The sequence below is a fragment of the Epinephelus moara genome, chromosome 19 (genome assembly GCF_006386435.1).
Source record: "Epinephelus moara isolate mb chromosome 19, YSFRI_EMoa_1.0, whole genome shotgun sequence".
NCBI lineage: Eukaryota > Metazoa > Chordata > Actinopteri > Perciformes > Serranidae > Epinephelus > Epinephelus moara.
Genome location: NC_065524.1, coordinates 12,589,022 through 12,609,874, shown reverse-complemented (window position 1 = coordinate 12,609,874; position 20,853 = coordinate 12,589,022). Strand labels below are relative to the sequence as shown.

General features: G+C 38.6%; 2 protein-coding genes across 2 annotated transcripts in view; both read right to left on the bottom strand.

Moving 5' to 3' along the window:
- prdx3 (peroxiredoxin 3) overlaps nucleotides 1–20,853 on the bottom strand; it is a 235,972-nt gene that overhangs the window by 134,496 nt on the left and 80,623 nt on the right. The window lies entirely within an intron of this gene.
- Nucleotides 1,107–19,465, bottom strand: LOC126406644 (rab11 family-interacting protein 2). The gene is made up of 6 exons (XM_050071068.1): nucleotides 19,269–19,465; nucleotides 17,809–18,404; nucleotides 13,903–14,309; nucleotides 11,491–11,845; nucleotides 9,389–9,461; nucleotides 1,107–6,230 (listed from the first exon to the last, which is right to left on the bottom strand). The coding sequence occupies exons 2-6, from the start codon at nucleotides 18,159–18,161 to the stop codon at nucleotides 6,006–6,008; spliced, it is 1,413 nt and encodes a 470-aa protein (XP_049927025.1). The 5' UTR covers nucleotides 18,162–18,404; nucleotides 19,269–19,465; the 3' UTR covers nucleotides 1,107–6,005.

The following is a 20,853-nucleotide window of genomic DNA, read 5'->3' as shown; positions in this document are numbered from 1 at the left end:
GCACTCAGATGACACGTGCCACTGCCATACAAAAGCTGGGATCTGTGAAATTCAATCTGTTGATGAATGTTAAGGATGACAATGAGGATGCCAATTAGCTTATGAATACAACAGGTGACACCTACATAAAGCCCAATTACACACGTATTTGTGTTCGGGGCCTCCAAAGGCAGACTATAAGTTAACACAGGAAGATAAAAAATTAATAATGATGCACGCTGCCAGTTCTGTCACCAGGCAGAATTATCTTGACATTAACTTAAGAGCATAGCTGCATCTAACTGTAACTGACACTTACATTTTGCCTCATATAAAGCAACCTTATATTCAGTCATCACAGCTGGTTCTGTCACCTGTGGCATTCAAAGATTATTTCATTAAAGGAATTATCTTGCAAGTAATTTTATATTTTTCTAGTGTCCGTGGTTACCACTGCTATGCATCTTCCACTATCAGCTCAAACGCAGTGCTGTGGCGTGCAGTGGCAGCTGCTGCAGCGTTGAGGTGCACCTCTTCAGGGACTACAAGATTGAGGTGACAGGGGAGGGGTCATGTTTTAACCTGCTTCGTGGCGGGGAAGCAAACCGACCCACAAAAGCATCAGCCAGTAAACAACCTAAGTGTTTCTTGTCCCAAAAGACTTCACACAGTCTTGTTATACACATAGGCAAATTAGAGTGGAGTTTTAACAAGCAATCTTGCTACTCGGTTGTCAAACGATGCCACTTCTCTCTTTTGCCAGGAAGGCATGGGAATTTCTCCAGAACAAAAGGAATAAGTGCTTTGAGCAAGAGAGAAAACAAAAGCTTTGACACAAATCAGCACAATTAAAAACACTAATCGTGGTTTAACTGCCAGTGAGATCAGAGTTAATTGAGAGTGGCTTTTAATTTATCCACAAGAATGATAGGACAGGTGTTAAACAAAAGGAAGAGCTGAATAGCAATCCACTTTATGGAAGATTTGCATCAGATTTACAATGCAGAGTTTGATTAACTAAAACATAAGGATGCATATTACACAATTCTAATTTAATTGTGGCTAAAATGTCATTACAGGCTTTTGATCTTTTGGCCAAAAAAAAGAAAAGAAAATCAATACAGCAGTTTTCATTTACAGTGAGTTTATTGAAAAGGACAATACAATCTTGCTTGTGTCATTTAAACTACATCCAGTAGCACATTGGAATTTGATCATGATCATGGTGATGATAATGTCTAAAAGTTAATGTTTGAAACTGTACGGAGAATGGGTGAATATTTAAGAAATGCATCACCAAATTTGAATGAATTAGTGCTTGTGTTGGCACTTTATATACAGTCATCATTAACAGCATTATACTGTTATCATAATATACAGTGTACATCTTCTAGCCCCCAATGTGTTTCCAGAACTACAATAATTAAAAAAAAAGCCATACATTCTTGTCCCCACACATCCAGGTATGAAAGTCTTGCATATTGGCTATTATGTGAAAATAAACACAAAAAAACTCACCTAGTTTTTCTGATGAAAGGACATTTGGTAACCAACTTACACACTGTACAATTCTGAGTACGTTACAATAAGGTAGTGTGATGACGGGTGATGAAAATCAACCCAATCTAGTGGAATCAATGCATTCTAGATCAGGAAAACGACATAGTTTGGCAATAATATCAAGTGTTACATTATCAAAACATGTGAGTGACATGCAGAAATGACAAGAATCCAAACACTCCCATTTACTTATTACATTACAAGGCATGTAACTGAACTGTGAGACCCAGTACACATGGACTACCTTCAGAAGTAGACCAACATGTTAGTATCAAAATGTCATTTTAGGTCTCCACCATGTTGGGGCACTTAACTCAACTCAAATTATATTTAATTGTGTTGGCACCACTGTGCCCCACACGCCATACAATTCTGTAAACTCAATGAAGCTTTGCTAACTGGCGAGATCTTTTATAAACACAGTCATCATTTCCTTCAAAACTGTGTGCCACATTACAAGCACCGTCAGGGGATTTAGCGGGAGCTTAAGTCTTAGTGTCTGGCAGCTGTATGTGGCCTATGGCAAGCAGCATCATATTATCAGTAGAAGACTTAAAAGACTGCCAGAGGAGGATTGTGAGATCCGACTTGAGCTTTATGTCATCTTCATCAAAAGGTTCAATGCATGCTTCGTCAACATGGAAAAAATCCCCATATGTTTGCACTGTTTTTGTTTTTTGTTTTGTTTGGAATGGGGCGGACTTTCCCCTACAACACTTTAAACATACTTCTAATGCATGTGCAAAACAATCTATATAATTCTGAATTACGACACAGGCCGTGGCCAAATTTATAGGAAATTTTGCCCCAGAGCATTTTTCAGTGCTTTGCATATTCAAACACTGGCATTAATTGGATGACAAATATTATGCAAAGAGGCAAGGAAGAACTATAATAATGATGCAGGGTTTTTTTTGCAATGTACCCCCCTACACTGTTGTGCTAGAAAATGATTTGAAAATGCTTTTCATTTAGATTTCTGTTTTAGCCTGACATCTACCAAAGCACCAAATTATATTAAAGCATAAAGCAAATGTAGCAATCAAGCTGAAAGAAAAATGACAGGCAAAATTAATTAATTTGAACTACGCACCCCTCATTTTTCATTTGAACTAAATAACCTCAGGGTCCAAATGTGTTCAACATTTATTTATTAAGACCTTATCATTTGTTATTTCATCATTTCGGCGACGCAGCAGTGCTTTAGGGCACACTGTAGACCTAAGTGTAAATCACCTGTTCAATACTCTGTATGAGTTTTGCTTTATGATGCACAATGTGACATACAATAAAATATCCCCGCCAGATATCCATGCATTTGCTTTGCCAGCAAGAGAAAATATCTACAGCCATAAAAAAGCCTGAGAAAGAAAAACTTTTCAATAGTCTGATATTACAGCTAAATCACAATTTACAAATGTCAGTTTGGTTCAAATGAAAGATGGGTGGTGAATACTTTTCTTAACTTTTATTCCCACTTTTAAAATTTCATTTAGCTTAACTCGCACTATGACTGAACTTTAGATGGAATAAATCCCCAGGAAGCACATTTTCAAACATTTAAAGCACAACAAAATGTGCAAAAAAGTCAAAGGAGGTGATGTGATACAACAAAGTGACTGTACAGTATGTACAATGGAAGATTAAGAGCTCGGTAAGGTCCGTGAACAACTGTCTAACTACCAATACAGACTAGTTAAAGTAGTTGGTAAAGCCTGTAACATGAGGAGACGGAGAGTTTACACTTCAGGAAGGCAATCAGTGAGAAGCTTTTCCGTGATGGAAAACAGATTCTTATCCACATATCTTCTTAATTAGTATCACATAATACTCATCATTTTCTGAACTGATTCAAACATTGTTGGCTTTACAAAATATATGCAGATCAAATAACCGTTCTCCAATACAAAGGAATTTACATCTGTGTCACATCATCGCACAAAACCGTACCGACAATCACTTCATGTCCATAATGAAGATGTCTGAGTTCCATCAGACTAACAGAGAGCAGGAAGGGGAGAAAAATCACCCATATGAAATGATCTCTTTGGATACACCAAATACTTTAAAGGCAAGCAAGGTTCAATGGCCTTGTTAGTGTACTCGATATCATTATACATTTCAGAATTGTGTATTTCAACCAACCAGAATACATTCAATGACAAGAGATTTGGCTTCAAGTCCAAAAAGAGATCACAAACTTTCAGGTGAAGTCACTACTTGTGCAGCAGCAGAAACAATTAGTACATGACATACATGTTTCTGAGTGGTGAAACATTCATGAAGAACTTAAATTAACAAGTGTTTTTGACTGTTGACATTCCATAGATACAGTGCCGTGATTTAGTATCATACAGTGTAAAGGTCAAATATTGTGTAAGACTTGAAAGTAATTACAAAATAGATATACATACCAGAAATAATACCAGCAAAAGGACAAAGTGGATCATTATCTAACAAAGAGGCTTGATAGATCATTAAAAATGGTGTGAAACTCTGAGTAAAGGAAGTTATTATGATATTACAAAGTGTGTTTAACACTGTATGTGAAGCTGCTTTCCATGAAACAGAAATAAACATTCAAAAATGTAAACCTAAACATCAGTAAGTGATTATTCTACTTTTGAACATCGAGCTCAAGCACAAATACAGGTGATGAAAACGTTGAGATTAAGCTTTAAGTAGTCATTTAGTTCATTTTAGTACCAGCAGCGCGATCCAATAGCTGCCCTGTCGCTCACTCTGCACTTGTTCAGCAGACACAGAATGAAAGAGCTGAATATGGAAACAACATATGTTGTTCTCACATTAGCATCACAGATTGAGGCGACATGTGAGATGTAAAACTGTGAAATGAGGACAGTGAGCTTCTGACATGTGCTGTCAAACAGTTATTTCTAACCTGAATGACACTCACTGGGTGTTTACCTCGAACAATAACAAACTGATCATCATTAGTACTCAGTGAACTGGTAAAACACTTTTATCTTACGGTTTGTGAATGTTAGAAGTTTGGTTGTTTTGATTACATAGAAAGCTGAAATATACTGAGGCACAGTACATACTTTGTGACTAGGTAAACAGATATTAATGCTGATGGGAATTACATATAAAAACTGTATCCATAAGACCTTAAGACGCAAATACTTTCTTATGTTTTTTTCGTGATTGGTACCAACTGTACAGTGTTATTACAGTAGAAAGGGTGGTGAGTAAGGGGGTATACAGTAGCGTTTTTACCATAAAGTACCATACAAATACATTAAAATAATGTTCATATGTAAATGAGCTAAGAAACTTGTATAAATAAAGATTGGTCAGCATATATCCATATGTGCAGCTAGGTACCGTCGATACAATCTTCAGCAAAAACTGTAACTAAAGGAGATGAAGGCTGGTCAATCCACGGAGGCTATAACACAAAACTCCAGGCTTTTCCAGAGAATCAAATCAATATTAAGAGATGAGTTTGACTCAACAGTGTGATTAAAATGTAAACAAGAACATTACCAGCCAAATATAAAGCAAGTCATGATTATTGCACTTAAAAGTCAGTTAAATGATCACCTTTAGCAAGTGACTGTGAGACCCTTGGTCCAAGAAGCTTAAATGATAGTCATCACAAATAAAATAATGAGAAATGAGTAAATGACAACAGCAATGTACGTTTGTTCGATTTTTGAAAAAAAAAAAGAAAAAAAAAATGCATGAGCTAGAGAGAATCCAGATACTGTCCAGCAACTTCTTACTGTAACTCTCTTTGTCTTTCTAAGAATACCATGAATCACTCAGGCTGTTGGGCAGGGCAGCAGTGTTCATCCACATCTGTAGCACAGAAGAGGCTCGGAACAAAGCTGATGCTGCCTCTACTAAACGCCTGGTTTAGGTGGTAAGTTTGAGACTTGCACTCAAGTGTAAACACAGTAACTACAGCCTCATCTTATCAACCTCTTGACCGTCTTTCAGCAAACTGCACACAACTGCGACTACACCATCTCGTAAACATAAATTTGGCTGCATTTGCACCTTAAGAACTTCTAGGCAGATGATGGTAGCTGTATGTGCAACAGACCTCTGTGGGTTCACAAGTGCATACGATATAATGTAGTGAAACCTAATGTTTGTCAAAAATATGGATTTGATTTGAATCGATCTAGGAATTTCTCTTATCCTGTTTACATACCTAAAAATGCACCGCAGCGAGTATTCAGAATTTTAAATAGTAATAGGAATGCCGAACAAAGAGGGCAAAACACCTGTGTGTACTAAAATAACCAAAACATTGGAAAAAAACTATATAAAAACTACATCTGTTGAATAAAAATGTTCTAAAGCAAAGACATAAATCAATCATTAATTTGGCTTTGATCAATCCCGTTTGTTCCCACTTATTTTACCACATGATACTGATGCATGAGCTGCAGATAAACCTTCATTAGTAACTTTTCATCCAACATCTTTTCTTTCTACTTTTTAGAGATTTTACCCGCCTTCTTTTTTGGCTCATAGGGTGTCCGTAGAATGCTTGGCGTCTCCTCCATGACGCGCACGAGCAGGTTATCGATGTAGTCTTCCAGCTCCCTGATGTGGGCGTCTTTCTTTTTCACCACTTCTTTCTGCTTAATGAGTTCCTGCACAACTTCCTCAAAGGACAAGTTGCTGTAGGCGGCCACGCTTTCCTGTGTCGCCTCCTGAAAATGGAAAACAAGTAAATGCTCAATTTAACCCCAGCAGATTTTAAGGTTACATGCTCCATAATCACTATATTTTGCGTATATATTCTTTGTGAAAGCAGACTGAAATGAATGATCTACCATGAAATGTCAGCATCTGATAACACAGGCAATACCCTTTAGGTTCACTCACAATGCATCTGATAAAACAGACTAATTAGATGTGTTGGCCTTATGTGACATAAACTGTCATGTGTTTATCTCTTGTTCTCTGTTGCTAATAAAGGCTAATTGAGAGTTGTTAAGATGAAACTGTTCTCAAGGGATTTAGCACTGACATGTCAATGAATTCTATGACAGATGTTATAGTCTAATACTGTGTAACAGTGTTTATAATGAGAATCAAGAGCACTTTAACTGCTCTAATGGGACTTAACTTTGACACTACAGCAAGCAGCCAACAAAGTCAAGAAAGTTGTTGCTGCTTTTTCTTTAGTTTCAAGGAGGACAGCACGATATCGAAAATTGACGATATGCAATAACGTTGTTGTATATCACGATAATATTACTTGCAATAAATACATATTAAAGTGTACACAGTTCTTCCTTTCTGCTGCTTTTGGTATGCTGCTAAAATACAACACGTTTCTTGTTGAATTCAAAAAAAGGATTAAAGGAAATTGTTTCCCACACTTTTTTATTGATAAAACTGAACAAGGAACTCAACACAAAACGCAACAATAAAAAAAAGAATGATAGTTACTTTTTAAAGAGCAGTTTTCTATTGATACTCTCCTTCCATTAACTCAAAAAAATCACTGAGTACAATATCACATAATTTAAGAATGTGTATTTATTGATCAAGTAAAGGTGCTGTATGTAACTCTGAAATCACTTTGGTTTATGAGTCTTATTCCCAGGTCGTCAAATACTCACGCTTTGGGATGGTAGTCGAACCGAATCACCAACCCAAAGCGTCGGTATTTGATGACCTGGGAATGAGGCTCAACAACAGACCAGAGTTGATGCCAGAGTTACATACAGCACTTTTAAAATGAAAGATCCACACACTGTATAACTCCCTACATTTTTAATTTTGCAGTGTATTGATTAAACAGATCTCTGATTTGATTGATATTTATTTCGAACATGTAAAACAAAACCAAAAAAAAAAAAAAAGATAAAAACGAAACTACATAACAATAGATGAAATGAGTGATGGGGCACCCAGGGATCACCTGGTAGAGTGAGTGCCCGACTTACTAGGTGATCTTCTCGGGTTTAGGTCCAGTGCGACCCTGTGCTACATATCGTCCCCTCTTTCACCCCCACCTTTCCTTGCTTTGTCACTACAATAATAAAAGTAGAAATGCCCAAAAAATAAAAATGCTGGGAGCTTTTGACCAATTTGACATTGCAATGACAGTCTAAAAAAAGAGATATGTCATGAAGCTCTAGTTTCAAGTAGCTAAAAGCATGACCTCTCTATCAAGAGAGGGTTTAGGAAAAAGCTCTACCAAGCTTGCTAGAACTTAAACAACAAAGATTCCCCAAAAAATGGAATCTTTGTTTTGAGGGGGAAATGCCAGGCTGCATATTTCTGCAATTAAAGGTCAGGCTAATAAATACCAAAATAAGGATGCAACCCAAGCCCAGCTTTGCTCTTTGAGGACAACCTATTTGGACAGAGCAGTGTGGTACGGTATGTGCAGATCATATTGCGCGGGTACGAGAGGAGCTGTAATCGTTTTTAATGAGGGACCACTTTATCGCTTCAGTGCTGGGCATCCTCCCCCAAACGGATAGAGCAGCAAAGCCTTCACCCTGTTTAAAATACCACACTTATCAGCTTCCACTCCCATACACCATTCAAGCCTCTACTGCTGGGTAAAGACAATGCAGAAAGACCTGGAGCGGGACTGCTTACCAGGTATCTTATCGCTTCTAACAGCATAGAGGCTACTCTGGGGCGACACAACCCAAAATGAAATATTTGCCACCGAGATTAAATGTCCAATGTAAGGAGGGTTTCGAGAACAGAGCTTGGTAACCTATTCCTGACACACAACACAAAAAAGGCATCTGACTGAAAGATACTGCACTTAAGCCATCGGAGAGGGAATAAGAGAACCGACGGCCATATGGATGTTGGTTTCACATACAAGCCTGTGTATGTGCACATGCTCGTGCTCTCTCTCTCGCGCACACACACACACACAGCATAATAATCAGGAGCTTTAGTGGCTGGTGACAAAGGCCTGGAAATGACCATGAATTGGCAAAGTAATGATGACCATTTTTCTGCGATCAGTAGTGAGGAGAAGATAAGGCGCACACTTGGCATTCTCCAGTTGTGTCATTACAGTTTCTAATGAGCTCAGCTTTGAGAATCTAAAAGCTCAGTCCTTTGAAATCTCTCACTGCCCTCCCTCCCCCCCTGTGTGTGGTTAATTAGGGCCTTGAAGCAGAGGAAATGGGAGCTGCCATTTCTGCGAGGCACTGCGGCATGCACAGGGGCACATGTGTGGATACCGACAGCCCTCAACACCCACAAAGAAAGGTGAGGAAAGCTATTATCAGCATTCTCTTTCTCATTTAGGCATCACTTTAGCTACTGCTCCCACTGCTCCCTCGTAAATACCAATTTTGCTGTGTAATAGTTGGCAAATTTCAGAGGTTTTTGTCCAAATTAGAAATGCAGAAGACTTTAAACTAAATACAAACTAAAGGGTAAAACGCCGACTACAAATAATGTAACAATGATTAAAAAGAAAAATTACATTTCTTTACCTTTTTTTCCAAGAAAAACCTCCAATTACAGAGTAAGTGCAACACGCCACTATGACTGACCTTACAGACTGAAATTTCACACCACTTCAAATTACAATCAGATCAGACACGATGACCAATGTGTGCAGCTGCTAATTAGTTGAATGGCACATCTGAATTTTCAGAGGCCTCAGAGATCAATGTCACAAGCTGCTACGTACAATGAAACTCAGAGTTCTCAATTATAAATCTGCATGACACTATAGTAGTAGTGACACAATTGTGAGAGCTGAGATCATTGTTTGTCGTTTTCCATCTCGATCATTGTCAGGTAAACTGACAACATGCAACAATATCACCTGACAGATTATTTGCTTTTACAGGGAGGGCTGCGCTGTCAGTCTTACCTTTTTCTTGCCAAAGATGTCCTTCTTCTTATGGCCAAAGGTGATGTCTTCATGCCCTGTTGATTTTTTATCACTACAAAGCAATCAAAGAAAAAGTCAGTATTCACATGAAGGCAACACAGTGAATATATTGGTATAATTATCACCACTCTACTGATACAGAGGCTCTGAGGTGTCTATCCCTGAGCCGATAAAACAAATTTGGATATTTATGCTGACTGACATAGCTTATCAAGGAACAAAACATGCATTATAACATGTTTTTGCTGCAACTGTGAATAGAGTCATCAATAAATCATATACTTGAAACCACCTTTTTGTATTCCTGCACCACATTATAAATGACCACTGAGCTGCTGTGCGACAAAGGCAGCAGTAAAGATGATGGACTAGTGCCTACAGAGATAAGTGGTTAATTGGGTGGTCTATCTCTGCAGAGGATCTCATTACTATAGCTCAGAGGGCTCTGTTATCAAGCCCAGGCTCTCTAAAGAGCCACTAATGACACCTTCCACTCTGATAAACCAGAACTTAGCCACAGCGCTCACCAACTCTTTATGTAACACAGGAAATAGATGTAACTGGCTCAGTGGAAATGTTTGAACAACAATACTTGACAAGAGAATGACAGAGAGAACAGGGCGTCTATCCAATTGTAGATTTCAATCAACAAGGTATTCGAAACTTTATGGGAATGCTGTAACCAATATCCTGTATTAGAGTGGTTGTCCCATGGGGTAGCGACGCCACATTTTGGGATTGTGATTGTGATGAAAAACATAAAAGAGTGATGCTAAGAATCTCTGCTGTACAGGTGCTGAATGCAGATTCTAGCCACGTGGATGAAGGCTGAATTCCAGGCATGGAAGAAGTGGATATTCCAATGGAACATATGAGGAACTTCATTATCAAAGCTGACATTGTTAAAATAGGCTACCAAACCAAAACCTTGCAGCAGTTTGCCTCATAAATATAAGTTCATGTAAGGTGTAGAAATGAAAAGAAAGGCAACTTTAGATATATATGAGCATTTATTGGGCATTTAAGTTGACCAAAGAGAGGGACATTTACAGAAGTTGCCCCCTCAGGAGAAGTATTCTGGATTTCTAAATCAGGCACTCTAAGCCCAAGAAGGTTTAAATGAGGAACTGGAATTGGAGCCATTTTTGTAGCATTGTTTGGACTATATTTGTTCTCAAAGAAAAGACCTATTTGAGAACAACTGGAAATTTATTTAAGGGATGGATTTGCTGTTGCTGCAGATCGACTTTAAATTTAGGTAGGGTGAGTAATAAATATTGAGAGATAAAAGAGTTTTAATAATGCTGTGTTTTAAAAAAAATAAATAAATAAATCTGAAAAAAGGATATTCAATTCCCTGGGTTCAAACCTTGGATTGGATTTGAGGTGAAACAGCAGTTTTCTCGGTTAAAATAAAAATGATCAAATGAGCACAGCATGGGGGACAACCATTAGCCAATCAGAGCCATAAGCGCGGGACTAACGCTGCCGTCAAGCTGTTGTCAAGCAGTGCACGAGAACGAATGAGGGGTAATAACAACAACGGCAAGCGCTATAGACAAAGTAGACATTGCTATCAAGGCTGTTCTAAATAGGCATGTCTTGTCAATATCGCCTGAAATCGCAGCTTGTTTTTTTTTTTAACTTCGCTCCACTACATTCTTACAACCTCCACAGTCCAGCGCATTGGCGTGACTGTACATCAGTATGGACTTAAATGGCATGGAATAATGTCTCACATTAATGGCAGGCCCTTGAATCACACTGAATCGAAATCATATCGTGGCAAACTTTGTGATATCGGCAAATATCATATCGTTGTCCAAAGAATCTATATAATATTGTATAGTAATGAAACTAGGGATTTATACCCCTTGTATTCTGTAAAACAGACTTGGTGATTTTTAGGTCACATGACTGATTAATGGTTTATAAGAAAACCAGAAACAAACTTAAGCACCACACATATGTAAGGAAAGACAGCGAAAAATGTTTTGTGAAATGAATAAAGCATGGTGAACTGAAAGAGGTCTGAGCTGTGTGTTCTAATTTTGACACAGAGCAAACAACAAAGGGACTACCTGGCTTTGTAGTTGGAGATGAACGGGTTAGTGTCTGCTTGTGAGTCTCCACTAAATGGGTTGGGGGAGCGCAGGTCTCCAGAACTGCCAGAACGCCCCCCGTTGCTGGTCTTGCGGCCTTCCTTCTTTCCCGTCACGCGTTCCAGTAGGCTGACCTTCTCCTTTTTCTCCTTCCGCTCTGCCCGGTCCCACAGCTGCCCGTGCTCCCCCTCGAAGGGGTTGCGGTTGCGTGGGAGCGTGGCATACTTCTGTGGCAGGGTGTCACTGATATCAGTGAAAGGGTCACTGTGTGCCTCGCCGTCCTGGTAGCCGGGCACCTCGCTCTGGGAACGCCTGTGAGGGCCGCCTGCACTCCCTGGAAGAGAAACGAAACGCAGTACATCAACTTGTGACATAGTTATGATGAAATAATATGTAACCACACAAATAGCTAATGGCACTTAAAAAAGATAAAATGTGTTTTTATTTGCGTGATCGTCTGTGACAGAAACAGAATGATCTATTTGGGCTTTTTACTGGCCTAATTTTTTCATTGATGAGTTAATTCATAACCGATAAATGGTTGTTTTGTGTTCAAAACCCTTTTCTTTAACAGTTTAATAGAGATAAAAGCACCTGTAAAAATCACCACTTTGTGTTGTGCCTAATTATTTACTCGTATTATTTTCAAAGATAGTGTTGTGGCTCTTCCAACTAATCACACACCTCAAAAGAAACATTTATTGGGACCAGTAAGGACAGCTTATTATATCATTTATATTTTATAAATCTCAACTGCGTCCCTCCTACCCTCAGAACAGTTTCCCTCCCCTGCCTGCCAACCTGAGTAACCACAAAGAAGCTTGATAAAGTCAAAATCATCATAATGTCACTGCCACAAATAGTTGTGTGCTGGAGATTGGACAGTCAGGACGGAGTGTTCAGTGGGTTGAGAAATGCTTATTTATTTGCCTTTTATGACTGTTTGTACATTTAGAGACCAACAGTCGTGTTGCTGGTCATGAATATCAGACACTTTTGATAGTTGCTTGGTTTCTCTCAGCTTCCCCTGGCAAAAGTATGACTTTTACTGCTTCAGTACTGGGGTTCATACCAAGGTATACCATAAAGCCATATACTGAGGTACATAAACTGACAGTGATGCATACATGTGCTTGTCTATGGTATTGAAATAAACATAATGCAACCAGACAGAGAATCTCAACCACATGCACATCTCCTTTCCTCCTCGACTGCCTGTGACACACATAGTTTCAAGTTTTAATTACGATAAAGTGTTTGTTTAAACCCTCCAAAAATCATTTTCATTTCTTTAAGGGTCACCATAACTAATAATAATTACATTATTGTGTAAAACTGTATAACATGATACCATGATACTGTGAAATTTTCTAAGACGCATACCATACTGTTGCAACCCTATTCAGCACAAAATGACCATAATGAATCCTACTGATTAGCAAATAACATGATTGCTGATCATACCTGCCCTAAAAACTGACATCTCCGGATAAAGATTTGGGGGATTATTAAATACATCTCATTGTGACCCGTTCTTATCTATGCTTCATCTTTTTCGGTTGCTACGCAATGCAGGACAGTGTAAGTAAGCACCTGCTGGTATATTTAGCACAGAAAACAAAAAGGAAAAAAGCATTTATAAGTATTATTATTATTACCATTACCAACTTGTTTTGCATAATTATGCCATTACTAGCCTTTCTTCTGGATCTCTGTACTGTTGTTATGAAAACTGTGACTACTGTTTGCATTAATTATAGCTACAGTAATACAAGGACAATGGGGGCAAATGGAAGGCCAATTTTCTACCAGTTAGTGACAGTAATAATTAAAGTTCACAGATTGATATGAATTTTCTAAAACTAATATCTAATTTAGCTTAGATTTATGTACTTTATACTGTAAATATATTTAAATAAATATCATTAAAGCTCTGTGACTTCTATCGACCTCTACTGATAGCCACTAAAAATTGCAACAGCATTCCACGTTAAGAGTCACACAAGAAGAATAAGATACTTAATTAAAAGCTGGTAGATGACTAAAACATTGCGTTTAGAGATACAATATGCAAAATAGTATCGTTATAACACTGCTCTATCATACATAAAAATTGAGACCAGTGTACCACTGTTGATCCTTAAAACTTTTTATACATGCAAAGCTGTCAATGACCCACTGATCACCTCACTGACCTCACTCGCAAACGGAACATAACTGGTGTAATTTCAAAAACTCTAAATCCCTGCAGACATGTGCCAAGCAGCAATAAAGCTTTACCTATCACCGCCCTTTGAGATCATACAAAAAAATTGATTCATTTAACCAAATATAACAAATACTGGGACAAACTGCTGTAACAAATGTGAAAAAATAAGCTCTGATCCTTACCACTCTCTTCTATGGAGTTCATTGAGTCCAGTTTGGGCCGAAAGTGAGTCCCAATGAGATCTGACATGGAATGGGCTGCGGAGAGTTTATGGGCCCCAGCGAGCAGCGGTCTCTTGACCTTGGCTTCAGGCTGAGGTTGTGGTTCTGGGGCGAAGGACTGACGGTTAGGCTCTGTGTCACACACGGCAGACCGAGGCAGGATGGCTGACGATGTGTCGCTAAAGCCACTGTCGTGTTTGCGACCTTTCATTTTGTCCTTCAGTTTGGAAAAAGGTGAGCGGGGCTTTTCCTTCATGGAGAGGTCAAACATGCTGGCTGTCATGTTGTTCCTCATGAATTGGATGCTGACTTGGATGCGGCCTCGTTCTTTCCTCTTCTTCCCCGGCTTGGACTCCAAGGAATACCAGCTAAAACGAGAGTGGAGGAAGCTTAGGCTGAGCAAATTCAATGAGACAATTTATATAAAAAGAGCAGGATTTATGAACATCTTCTGAGTTGATTACACGTAATTCAACATAATTCAGGAAGACAGTTATACAAAGTCAGAGTGTGGTAAAAGTCTTTACACTATCAAACAATACGACAAAAGGACAAAATAGCCCACATTCTTTCTAATGTGCTCTACCTACTTATTTGTGGACATCACTGAAAGGGCTAATTTGAGCAGACTAATCCAAAAGCTACACACAAATGCAGGGGCTTAAACCGTTTGAACTTTTTTCGACACAACTGAGAATGCAATTTATCATTCAGAGGATAAACATTATTCTTTGCAAACTGAACATAAGAAATAGTCTGCTGCTGAATAATATAGACCATTTCAGGCTGCCTTTGGACTCCTATTTGTTTAACCTCTCTGCTTTTTTGACTGGAAGTAATGGGATTTATGCCTTCACTCTGAGCGAAATAAAGTGGCATTTGCACAAATCTGGCCTTTGTTCAGAAATGCAACGACAAGCAATTGGGAAATTGCAAAGCCACGTCGCAGGGGCAACCCAACAGTTCATACATGCTAATGAGACATATCCTCTGTGTTATAGGGCTTGTGACAATGTCCTTTAAGAAACCAGCATCAGCAACAACTACAAGTCAATGTATTCTGTCTGCTTTTGATACAGTAATCTGGGGAATGTTGTGGGTGTATTCAAAAGGTCACATCAATATATGCCTTTGCACACAGCCACCTCATCATGGTGCAGTTTGATCAATATAATCAATTGTTCTAATCTTACACTGTTTTTCTTGAAGACCCCTTAAACTGAATTGACTTAAATGCAACATTTTACTGAGATTCAGAGTCAACACATATTTGCATTCATTTGTTTTCATACAATTACTGATATTTCTCCTTAGATTTACATGGAGATATGTGGTATCCCTTGAATTCCACCATGAAATATCAGTTATAAGTTCAAGCCAAAGTGTTGGTGTTGGCTATTTAGGAATCGCAGCTGTTGAACGCTATTCTAAACTGTCTAGCTCATGGCTCAGAAGCCCGGTCATGAAAGGCTGAGCTGGGTCTGATTCCCAGGCTGCGCGCCGCGCTCAGTCTGATCAGCAGCCACAGCATGCCGCTGCCGTGGGGCCGGGGCTGCACCTCACGTGTGTCTCAAGGCCAAGATAAACCTCCCTGTGCTTGGAACCACAATCCTCCCACTCGGGCCTGGACCGCTGGGAAACTCCTCACAATCAACAAACACAGGTGTGCGATAATTATGGGCTGCCTACTCAGATATCAAGACGGGCTTTCCTCCCCAATATGTCAGTTCAAAAACATTGCGGATGGGCCGCGGTGAACACAGACCCACTGTGGAGTGTGGATATAGTATCGAGGGTCCCGGCGTCATTGTCTGTCAAGTATGCCTGCAGTGTGGGATTAGGCCAACAAGCAACGTGAGCGTATCCATTACAGAACCTCTGCTAAAAAAGTGCACGGCCTCGAGGTGCATCGGCTCAGACACCCAAAACAAATAAAACCCATCCACGCTGATTATAACATATTGTGATTCTCCCAACTGATGGGCAGGAAGTGTGCTAATGTCTTTCTATGTTGAATGTGCATTGAGCTAATTAACACCAGATCCAGCTTAGTTATTCAGTTCCTGTTTGCTTAATGTAGGGTTAGAAAACGTGTGTGTGTGCTGAACTTGTGTCACCCCCCCAAGTCTGACTTAATATAATACTGCCTCTTCAAACTATATTGGTATGATGATTTAGTTTAACCTACATTTATGCATGATCTGCGTGAGCCCTTCATACAGAAATTTCACAAGAGGACAAACCTTAACCAAGCATGCACTAGGCATAAAGGCAGGTAAACAGCCTTGACAACTTAACTGTTAATGAAAAGGCTGAGTCACATATACAGACACCCACTACTAGCCACACATATCAGGCTTATAGGCAATTTAGAGTTTCTACTTCACGTAACTTGCATTCCTCCTAGGGCTGAGGAAGCCATCCAGACAAAATTTAAACCCCAGGAGGAAAGGTACATTGAACAGGCCAAGATTCAAACCCAGGTTCCTTTGGCTGTAAAAAGGGCATACTCCATTCACACCTTTGAAAGCAATTGTATGTATAGGAGTGACTTACAAGACATGTTTAGCCAGCTCCACTAGTTTCAATTAGACCAACTGCTGCTCACCATGTCAGTGATTAAGCTAAAAATAATCTCTCAACAATGTAGGCCAATTCATGGCTAAGCCTCAAACAATAGAGGGTCAACAGGATGGAAACGTTCAACCAATCTGTGGTCACGAACTGAGCACAAACCTCATCTGTGATAGTTGTGTTAGATAGTTTAAAACTAAAGAAGAAACAATCTGGTGTTTCTGTTAGATCTGTTCACCTACTAAGCTACAAAAACATTTAATTTCAGCTCTTTAAATTAAAACACGTCTGCCTAATAAAATGTATTTCTAAAGCAAGTACATAAAGAGAATAAAGGACAATGCAATGGTATTTAAATCATGTGGTGCACAGGAGTTAGGTCATGAACTTAATTAAGGACAGAGCACAGAATAAAACACACAAAACACAACACACTGGTACTGTAACGTGTAGCCTAATATGGCAATAACACATGTAGAAAATGTGACAAATAACAACTATTTTAGTCCATGCTGTAATCCACTTATGACTTGAATAGTTCTGCAAATATTTTCCACTTCCTCTCAAAAGTCCATTCCTCTAACAGCATAATTGATGCATGACTGTGATCTGGAGTGGCGAAGCACGTGAAGGCTATTAAAGTAAAAAAGCTATAAAAGTTATAAAAGTATGAAAGCATATAAAAGAGCTCAAATACTGTACACGTGGTGTTAAAGACACATGAAATGTACTTAACATTTAAACAAGACAACTCAATTAAGAGGCATCCAAATACAACAGACACATCCCAATGTCCAAATTTCAATTACTGTATTAACTAATGCAGAAGCTCAGTAGATTGGAACTTACGTTGTTTGTGCACTACCTGTTCAATTGTTCACATATTAATTAGAAAATCCAGATATTTAGGATATTACATTTAATGGGTGTAATGTTATCAACTAATGGGTTTGAATTTATTGTATAGATAACAGATGGATGATTAATGGGATCAAACAGGCTGCCTCAAATTTTATTTTTCATTTTCACTGATTAATTCTATGTTGCCCTTACAATCAAAATAAGGCATATAGCCAAAACATGTTGTGTGGATAAAGGAGAGCAAAAAATTATGGACAGAATTTTGAAGCAGACATTAATTCATCTTCTCATTTTGCATTTTGCATTTCACATACCATGTACTGGGACATGCAGTAAAACAGTAAATAGTAAAAACGATTTAAATATATGGCTTGTGATGAAATAATGTGGCTTGAGGTAAGATCTTGGGCTTTACTGCAACAGTATACTTACTCAGTTTTCTTTCGCTCCTTGTTATCAAAGATTTCATTCAGGTTGATGGACCTCTGACCCAGGAACTTGTCCATTCCAACCAAGGACCGATGCATCACTATAAGGCAGAGTTCATACACTTCTGGGTTGCCCTCCAAAAGTAACCCAGGTAATTCAAAGGAGGCTTCCTCTCTCCAGACAGGGTTAAGTGTCTTCTCTGCCACTGATGTTGAGTACTTTTCTTTGCCCAGCTGGATGATGGTGTAGGCATCATTGGTGCCATTTTTGCCCTTGGGCTGTAAACCTGTTGCTTGAAGAACAGTGGCTTGGACATGGGTTGGAAACCACTTTTGAGACTGCTCGCCCAGTGACATTGTCAGCACTGGTTATCAACTGAAAGCCATTCGAAACAAACTAAATGATAATTTATGTATTTTGTTTTTTTAGTGAGTGTGATGTGCAAGAAACAACAAACATGATTCACTATAGTTTGTTGTCCATGTCGGTGTGGTTTATGTGCCTACAGTAGCAATCATTATAAGCAATGACAAGTCTGACAAACTGAGCAAGCCTCATCTTCTGTCAAATCACAGATGTCCAAGCCACTGGTGAGTCATCTGAAAAGACACAGAAAGAAGCAGAACAGCATCAGTATCTTTCCCAGAACCATAACATGACTCATGTGGGTGTATTGGGAACATTGGTATGAAGCCAGCTAATATTTTCAGCCAGCTTTGATAGAAGTCACTTGCACCAACATGTGATTTTAAAGTGATGACAGGAAATAAGACTAAAACAGTTAGATTGTGCTTTATGACTTTGAAAAGTACCTATAAATAGGTCTCCCTAGGCTGGAGTATCAAGAAACTGATGATCTCATCCAGTGACACATTTTAGCGCTGCTCCATTGTCACTTAATTAGTGACTGACTCAGATGATGGCGTGATTTTTATGTGCTACTTCCAACTGAATGTGTTTGTATAGGGAGACTAAGAATAAGAAAATGTAGTCAAGTAAAATGACCATGAGTGCTGTCAAAAGTCTTTTTCACAGATGACTCATTTCTAAAGCATGTACTTCTGATGTTAAACTTCAAATGAGACTGGGTTTCATTCACATATTTAGCATTACAAGAAAACAAAGCTGTATATTACAGAGTCAACACAGCTAACTAACGTGAATTCTACTTGAGTGAAATTTACCTTTAAGTGAGCATCTTTCCACAGGTTTGTCATAACGAGCAGAGCTGTTATCCAACTAAATACTAAGGTCTACTCATACCTTTAAACTTAAAGACACAAATTAACACTACAAAGCAACACTGCGTTAAACTGAAGCTTAACATTGTTGTTACATTCTGTCAGGCTGCAGGATAACGTTAGCTTTAAGCAGCTAGTTACTGAGCTAGCAAGCACAGAGCATCACACACACACACACACACACACACACACACACATACATACATACACACAGCTGCTTACCTCGGTGTCATTTTCACCGACACTAGAAGGACATTCAGCTCTTCAGCTCAGCAGAGACTGGCTTTAAAAATACATTCATGCGATGTTTCCTGAGGAAAATACCAGCTAATGTTAGTTGTTGCTGCAGCTGCTGCTGCTGTTGTTGCTAGCCATTGCTATTCACTTCTGTCCACCAGCGGCGAGCTGTACTTCCTAGTCTGACGTCACTTCCACCTCACCCTGGCGGAAGTTCACGAATATAAAAAATAAATAAATTAAAAAGAAGGTGGTCGCACGCGCTCATGCACGCACGCTCGTGCACTACAAGGTTAGCATATACTGGGGTAAAAATGAAAAGAAAGACAAAAAAAAACCGTGAAGGAAGAAAAACAATTATATGCTCTCCCCTGTCGGTTGTGGGATAAGTTACAGGTAAGCATTAATGACAAGCAATACTGTGGAGATAGGTTTGTTTCAATATGATTTGTATGAACAGATTATTGATCCGTGTGTTAATGTGTAATCTGTAAATATAAAACTATTCCACATATGCAAAAAAAAGTACAAAATACATACACGAATATGGAGACCAATTTGTCTCAATATTATTTATGTGTGTAAATGTGTAATCTGTAAATATAAAACTACATCCACAAAGACAAAAAAAATTGTAAACTCTCAAAAATATATTTGCAAATATAAAAAAGATCTGCAAATATGCCAACAATTTCAAAAAATTAAAAAAGACTCAGTGTGTATAAAATGGAAATCCACAGGCATAGGATTAAGACAAATAAAAACTGGATTTACAAAAATCTGTTTGAAAGTTGTAAATGTCAGGAAGATATTATGTGTTTATGTGTAATGTGTATCTGCAAAATAGGTTTTTTGATTTCACAGATCTTTTTGTATTTGTGGAACATGTTTTATATTTACAGATTGCAAATTAAAGGTGTTTTCCAATTTTTTTTTTATTCTTTTTTTCCAACTTTTATTAGGCACAGCACCTGCCCTTAAAAAGTATTCGATGCAGTATGCACATAACTGGGACATGCTACTTTCTCATAACATTACGCCCTAAACTTTAACCCTTTTGCTCATATATCCGTTACCTTGGTGATAAAACAAAATGCTGTTAACTGAGCGTGCTCAAGATGGGGGTCAATCCAGAGAGCTCTGCTGCTGTTACTTTGCAATCCATGTAGTTTTATCTTGGTGTTTTAACTGCATACATTGTAGATTGTAACATATTATGTTCACCACAGTTAAATAACATTTCTCTCATTGTTAGTTTCATAGTTATGTCCTTTTGTTGTTGGTAATCTTTATGATCATTTTTCTCCCTTAAACAATAATATTCCTATTATTAGTATTCGACTGGTCATCAGTTACATCTTCTGTCACTGCAGCTTCTTACAGCTGTCAGTGAGCTGTCAATAAACTGTCAAGCCATCATCTGTTTAAAGCTCAGTCGATGTGACGTGTCTGTTGGTCAGAATAGCCAGAAAAGCGCACTGGTCTCCATTTGGCATACTGCATTTCACATACTATGTAATGGGACATACTAAACCTTTTTCTGGCATACTAAATATGATGGTAGTATGGG